Here is a 7,676-nt window from a genome sequence, read left to right as displayed (position 1 = left end):
TGTATTTTTTTCTTTGCAAGTGAGCAGATTGGATTTGTGTGTTTAGACATATGTTAATTTAATGTTGGTTTGATAGCCATCATACTGTAGGAATAATGCAGGTGTGCACACACTGAACAAAGGGGAGTGTCATCTCTAGCAAATTATGTTACTTCCTTTGGCTATTCATCAAAAATAAAGTTANCGGCAGTCTCAGTTTTGATGCCGATAGTTGCTCGTGATGCTTGCAAAGCCATGCCATGCTCCCCACAATGCAGTTCGGCGAAGATTAAAAATCTTCTACGTCACCTCATTCAAGTGAATGGGCGAAGCGTTGAAAGCATTTTTCGATGCCTGTAGTGTAGACGGGCCGCCAGCCTGAACTCAGCCTGAAACGGCGAGACACGGCGGGGCTCAGCCTGGTCTCGTTCTGAGAACACACGCAGACTCACAGCCAGGCTGCAGGTGTGTGTGTGTGCTCGGGCTGGGTTCAGGCTGGGTTTCGCTGTGTCTCGCTGTCTCACAGATCCCCCGCAGCAAGCCAGCTCACACTGTCCACTCTACATACACATACTATACATACAGAGATGCTGTATGAGAAACCAATGTGAGTTTGTAAAAAACCTGTAAAAAAAATGTCGGATGAATTTATGGTCTCAATACTTAAACAAAAAAACACATAGGGCAAACCTTTGGGGCGTGGAAACCTTGTGGTTTATATTCGGCTGTTCATTTTCCATTAGGTACACCAAGGTACAAAGCCAGTTGCAAATCAGTTGTTGCCCTTTATGGGTTAGGGGTTAACATTAGGGTAAGGGTTTTTGTTGATCTTTGAACATTTATTTTTATTTTCAGTGTAATAAAATATTTGTTTTGGAAAAAGCTACCTGTAAAAAACAGAGCAACAGAGTGAGATGTGAATCTTTGCATCAACAACAATCTTTACACTACATGTATATTAGCTGAAGATTTTATCCAAAGTATCTTACATACACTTGAAAACTGTAGACATGCTTACGTCAGCAATTACGCTCAGGGTTCATTATATTGCCCAAGGACACTTTGACATGTTTACTGCAGGGGCTGAAGATCAGACCCCCAACCCTCTGATTGTTAGGAGCCTATTTACCCCTTGGGTAATTCACACTATTCAAAGATGAATTATCACTTCGTAGCCAACAAATCCATCATTTGGACAAGCAGCCAAGTAGATGAACAAAATGGAATTAGTTCTATATTGGATAGCCAAGCCAAACACAGCAGCATCACTTTATGGCATAAAATGAGTAGAAATAGATAATTTCATTGTTAATTCCAACTATAAATTGTAGTTAGCTAACATTCATGGTAGTGACCTCCCTATCATAGTGACATCATTGAGGCAAACTTGGCATGAACCAACCTGCATGAGGCTTTTCAAACACAAGTGCTTTATCTTTAGCGTAACTCCCTGTTATGACTGAATAAACGGGTTTGAACTCAAATGCACGACTCACAAAGGTTTTAACAAAAAAAGGTTTATTAAAACCAGAGCTCAACTACAGTGGTATACAAAACTAAATTACTCTTAACGAGGAAAAACAGTATCAAAACAAAATCCCTCTTAATGAGGAAAAACACTAACAAAACAAAATCATTTCAATGAGGAAAAACACTAGGAACATGAATAACCAAATAGACAAGACGTGGCTCAAAGCTCTGCTTGGGATTATTCCTGGCATGATACGCTGGTAGATTGTCACAAGAAACCAAATGAACTGGCACAGGACAAAGGGAGACAATGACTATAAATACACCAGGTAATGGGGAACAGGTGGAAACAATCAGGGGCGGGGTCGACAATCACAGGAGTGGGAGACACTCGAGGAAGGGAGGTCAGAGTATCTGAAACGAGAGGGAAGGTTACTATTCAAAAATAAAGGGGAAAATCTCTAGACAAAGACAAAAACACTTAACTAAACTAACATAATTTGCTAGAGATGACACTCCCCTTTGTTCAGTGTGTGCACACCTGCATTATTCCTACAGTATGATGGCTATCAAACCAACATTAAATTAACATATGTCAAACATTCTCCTCTTTAGTTAAACATTCAAACCATACTTTATTATAGATGATATACAAGAAAGACAAATGATGGCAATGAGCCTTTTTTAGTCTACTGTTTCATCCCCTCCTTTCGTCGTTAAAACATAAAGCGCCACAGTTTACAGAAAGCNTTGGCTAGCGCTTGCACTGGCGGGATTTGCATAAACGGGATTTGATTGGCTGATGCCAAGCATCGAGCCTCAAAAGTTGAACATTGCTCCACTTTTGATCATCAAAAGTGGAGCAATGTTCAACTTTTGAGGCTCGATGCTTGGCATCAGCCAATCAAATCCCGTTTATGCAAATCCCGCCAGTGCAAGCGCTAGCCAATCAAACCGCGTGCAAGCTGGGAGAGCCAGACCGCAGTTCATTTCCTCATATTCCAAATGAGATATTACGGTAGCAAATCACCCGGTTCTTTACGACCAGAACTATTTACCGGGATACAAACCGGAGGAACCAGGCATGAAGGGCGGTGGCAGAGACAGTGGGTGAAACTGGTAGGTTTTTCGCCTGTTTGGAGAGTTTATATCCAGTTTACTTCGTTTTAACATTGCTATTGCTTTGTATGTCGGGGGCGGGAGATTCATGTGATTGGTAGTTACGTCACTATACCCAATACGTCACTGTACTTACTACACTATAAGAAGAAAACTATGGAATAATAAAAATCTCCAGCGAGGCGTTCTGGGTCAGCATAGACAGGTATTTTCTGTGTTAGAGTTTTACTCGCTACAGGGTGTACTTTGAGGGTTTGTGACTCTGCAGACCGTTTACATGCATAAAAAGCTACATAACACACAAGGGGACGGGTAATAACCGGAAAAGCATGACATGGGACCTTTAAGTCGGCATGCGTACTGTATCAACTCTCATCAAGAAAGATGGTTTTGTATGAGCTGAAACAGAAAAACCTGCCCAACAGCAGGTCTTAACATCAAAGTACTCTAATGTTTTTTTCCTTACATTGTTATCTTGAGCTAAGGTAGACACATTATTTGCCTCAACCCAGGAAATGCTATTTTTTCTTCCATTTTTTGCCAGAAAAATCTGAGTGCATAATAGCATTTGTTTCTTGCTAAATGACTGGAGTGAAGCTAAGAACCCCAGCACTAAGCTAACAAAACTGATAAAGGAGAACAGACTGCTGCAAAATGGATAAATTCATATTTTATTCATCCTTCCGCTGACTTATGAACGCTGAATGCCTGGAATGGATAGCCTCTGTCAGACAGCAGTAGAGCAGTGATATGACAGAGGGTTAGCATTACCTCGTCTCAAGTTATTGCCCTGCTGCCAGACATAACCCAATGTAGTATCACCATATCTGTCCGAGATGAATCATCAAGCATTTATTTGAATCTAGGCTGCAGATCTTAGCAACGTATGATGTGTTGTCTTGTTTTTCTTGTGTGACATAAATGGAGTACGCTACAACTCTACTTCGACATGCAACCATGTTTTGCAAAATAAAAATGAATGGTCCTTTAGTGCTTGAATATTACCATTGACCACCATATTCAATATGAATACAATGAAAAATGTGGTCAATCAAAGGTCCATTTTGGTGTTTTGAACTCAACATACTGCAGACAATAGTGAATGCTCGATTATATTTTAATACAGAATATAAGGTTGTTCAGTTAATCCCCAAAAATATGAGATTTGTGTAGTAAGCATGAGTTGAGAGATGGATTACAAAAGATACAGAGAGTAATACCATCATTTTTAAAGGATCAAAACAATCCTTTTTATTAGCCTAGTAATACAATCATACAATATACACAGTACCTGGAATAATTTGCAAACTGTACTGTATATTTTTGCCATATTGTACCATCGTTTTTAACTTGTTCTTTATCGGTTTTCAAGTTGGACTAAGATAATATACAGAGTTTTGGTTTTGTCTTTAAAAATTATATAAATGTTTTGTTAATACGTTTAAGTGTTACAATAGTGACATCACTAGGTAATACTTATATTTCTATAGGCTAATGCTCCAACACATTGTATGTGATATTCCTAATGGGCGGGACATTAGTCTTACGCATCCGACCTGGAAAACTTTGCAGCCAATCTTATTTGTTACAGTGTACCGTGCACCAGGTCCTTATTCAGAATTCTTATCAGAATTCTCTGAGTTTCTATCAACTTTGGTTCTTAAAACAGATAAAGTAATTATCGTAGGTGACTTTAATATTCATGTTGACGATGATAAAAATAGCCTTACTGTTGCATTTAACTCTATATTAGATTCTNAACCAAAACATCAACAATCGTAGACCACGCATCGATCGAAACGCGGATTGCTATCCTCGATAAAATTTACTTTGTCTCCTCACTGTAAAGCGGCTTGTTGACGTGTGTGTGGAAGTGACAATACGCACATCGGGTTCATCTTCCGATTATACTGCCATTAAATGGGCCCCAATTTTATGGAGGTCCATAATTTTTAGGGGCGAGCCAAACTAAAGTTTATGGCCCTGCAGTGTCTGACAGGCGGGTTTAGTGTCTACGAAAGTAAGATAATGTGACTGTGCTCAAAACTGTCCTTTACATCGTGCGTGGCGGTCGTCTCCCGTCCCTCCGCGTCAGGCTATGTTAGAGGTCTCGAGTCGTGTCTCGACTCGTTGTTTCTACCGGGCCTCGTAAACGCCGGGGCTTGAGCCTTTTCGATCATTTTTCTTTTTCGTAGACGCGGACAAACCCTGATATCCCAAATGAGGGTTACTGAAGCGGTCACTGAAGTAGGTCGTGTTGCTCTCTGTCTCCGTGAAGAAACCCTTACCAAATTCTGCCCACTCACTCACAACTGTAAAAAATTAGGATACGTTGACCAACTATCCAAAACATGAGGCTCCACCTGCCAAAATATTTTTTGCTCTTCGAAATGCCGATTTTGTACGTGCGCGCCCCCTTCATAGGTTACTTAGTTTCCCTTTATTCCAATTTGTTATCGTTGCGTCTTATTATAAACGGTTGATCCTCTCGCTCGCTCGGGCCACACATACACACACCCTCCCGGTCCTCCCAATAGCCAGCCGGTGCCTGCCGGTGAGCGTGGAAGTGTGGTCTGCCACAAGCGGGCAGCAGGAGCGGGGCTGTCAGCATCAGCTTGTAGATGGTATTTTAAACTCGATGCGCTCTGAAACTACGGGGCGGCCGAGGACAAAAAATAGACATGCGTTAAATTGCGTTAAAATAATTAGTGGTGTTAATTTTTTTATGTTATTAACGCGTTAACTTGACAGCCCTACTTTTAACACCATTTAATGTACAAGTTTTTTGCTTTATTTTAAACAGACCTGTCAGGTCTTTTTGGTTAGAGTATTGGCTTACCCGTTGTTTGCATATCTCCGCCAACTGCGACCTTTCCACCCTGGTGTAGCTGCTGCAAGAGATTGTGCTGATCCACCTTCCACTTGTAGACAACAGCAGGCTGCAAGAAACTCCTAGCATGCTTCCTGAAGGTGTCATATGGAAAAATCTGGAGATGCATGGCCTTGCATATCTACGAAAAACATGACAAAAAGTTGGAAAAAAAGGTGCCTTGATTGAAATGTTCACATGCTAAAGGTGGCATTAGCAATACCTTTTCCAGTTGGGAGAAGCATGACCCGGTGAAATATGTGGCTGCTGAGATCTGGAGGTTTCCAACGGGGGTGCTCCCGACCACAGGCTGGCTCTGCCACCGTCTGGAGTAAGTACAGTTCTGGCAGAGCTGGGTGAATGCCACGAACGTCCCCATCCGTCGCCGCAGGACTTCACAGCTCCTCTTACATACAGGACAGGTGTCGAACAGCTCTTTGAGGCAACTCTCAAAAACGATGTACTTGCAGTCGCTGTACGTGGGTCTAACATCAAACAGAAGAAATGAAGACGTTGGCTTAATATTTACAATATTGCTGTGCAAATACCTCCTAGGAATATTTCACTAAAATATTCAAACTTACGGCGTTTCGGATCCCTCTGTAACGACAGAGCCAACAGGGCTGTACATTGCTTCCTTAGGCTCACTTTTGACCTCTCTGGTAGGGTCCCATACATCCTCTTCCTCCTCCTCTCCTTCCTCCTCCATATCGTACTCCAACTCAAGACGAGGCCTCTTTCTTGGCCTCAAACCTGGTGTCTCTATAGATGTCGAGGGCAAATGGAAACCTGGGTGACTGGAAAACGTTTCGTTGCCAACTCTGAGAGAGGACTCTGTTGTCTGGCTGCCTGTGAATGAAAGGAAAAATACACAAATATGTCACTGCTATAACATTGCTTCATGTTATTTCTGCTGGACCTTTTTTAAATCTCAAGTGCACTGAATATCAACTTACGACTCATGTATAACAAACTTGTTTTACAGGTACTGCATCTCAAACACAAAAACCAAGTTACATACCTTTGCTTCTCACGTGCCTGTGCTTCAGAGTACCCCAGGCCAGCTGTGTGCCGACCGTCACCTTTTTTGGAAGTATCAAAACCCTCGTGCCCACTGACATGGTTTGTGGAGCGTCAGTCTGGCATCCTACATCATGGAATCTGGCTAAAGGTGCGATGATCTGATTTTATTAAAAGAAAGGGCAATTAGATAGATCAAATTAATTTTGCATCTGATGAATATTCAGAAACTAAAAAGCACATTAAGCTTGTGTTGCACAAACACGGCCCAGTCTTACATCAAGAACAACTACACTGCTTGTTAGAGCCAGTCTTTTGTTTTTATAAAAGAAGGCCAAAATGTCGCCTATTCGTGACCTCTGTCGTCAAGACACTATAAAAGACTACAATTCCATCGGCGCCAGCCTCTGAAGAGACACAGAGATGGGAAACCTGTGCAAAAGATGCCGTTGAGTTTTTAACCGCAAAGGTATATTAGCTTACACAAAGTAAAAGAAAGAAGTCTAAGTTGTTTATTATTTTATTTGAGTTTTGACTCTTGTTTTGATTTGTTTGACTATTCTAAATGGCTATTTTCTTTGATGAAAGTATGTGAAAAGTGTATTATTTAATTTAGATTAAACGTGATTTGCATAGCATCAACACATCATCGGAAGCCAAACAAGTCATCACAACTGTAAGCAAAAAAAATTAAGGAAAGATCACAAGTCAAAACTGTCTGTTTAAGGCGACTTGATAGAAAAAAAGGAAGGAAGTAGTGACACTGTTGTATATGCAACGTTATAGTGAACCTCATTTTAACATGGCACCAAGTAAAAGGACATCCAAGTTTCTGACCTGATTTTGGTCAGAAAAGTAAAGATTCTATGAAATTAGAACAGTTAATGATTGCATTTATAAAAGCTCCGGTGTGCAAGATTAACTGATGATATTCGAATGTGTTAGAGTGGTAGGCGTGGACTTTGAGGAACCATTGCTGACTTACCAGGAAATAAACATTTTGATTGTTTTGCCTCATGTTCCCACTCATCTTTTGGTTTAAATAACTCCACAGGAACACTTTGCTGCACATTCAGTGCGTGTGTGACACTGTGATTGAGAAGCCTAACTAAAGAAAGTTACAGTAAGGACAAAAGACTGAGAAAGTAGATGTGTACGCCTGTTCAAAACAGTACCTCATTAACTCTTTAGTGTTCTTGTTGTCAGTTTAACATCTGTG

The 7,676-nt window shown here is 40.9% G+C and overlaps 1 protein-coding gene across 1 annotated transcript; it reads right to left on the bottom strand.

Moving 5' to 3' along the window:
• Positions 1-5,390: 5,390 nt before the first annotated feature.
• Positions 5,391-6,641, bottom strand: LOC104949830 (uncharacterized). The gene is made up of 4 exons (XM_010776248.1): positions 6,459-6,641; positions 6,022-6,286; positions 5,661-5,922; positions 5,391-5,579 (listed from the first exon to the last, which is right to left on the bottom strand). The coding sequence occupies exons 1-4, from the start codon at positions 6,556-6,558 to the stop codon at positions 5,391-5,393; spliced, it is 816 nt and encodes a 271-aa protein (XP_010774550.1). The 5' UTR covers positions 6,559-6,641.
• Positions 6,642-7,676: the final 1,035 nt, after the last annotated feature.

This window comes from Notothenia coriiceps, unplaced genomic scaffold (assembly GCF_000735185.1).
Source record: "Notothenia coriiceps isolate Sejong01 unplaced genomic scaffold, NC01 NC01_scaffold00016823, whole genome shotgun sequence".
NCBI classification, from domain to species: domain Eukaryota; kingdom Metazoa; phylum Chordata; class Actinopteri; order Perciformes; family Nototheniidae; genus Notothenia; species Notothenia coriiceps.
The sequence above is the reverse complement of the archived record's forward strand: the minus strand, read 5'-3'. Positions and strand labels throughout refer to the sequence as shown.

Coding starts and splice junctions, on each gene's coding strand:
- LOC104949830 (XM_010776248.1), bottom strand. CDS start 6,558: ATGTCAGTGGGCACGAGGGTTTTGATACTTCCAAAAAAGGTGACGGTC. Junction 6,287..6,458: donor CAGGCACGTGAGAAGCAAAG/GTATGTAACTTG, acceptor TTTCATTCACAG/GCAGCCAGACAACAGAGTCC. Junction 5,923..6,021: donor ACAGAGGGATCCGAAACGCC/GTAAGTTTGAAT, acceptor GTTTGATGTTAG/ACCCACGTACAGCGACTGCA.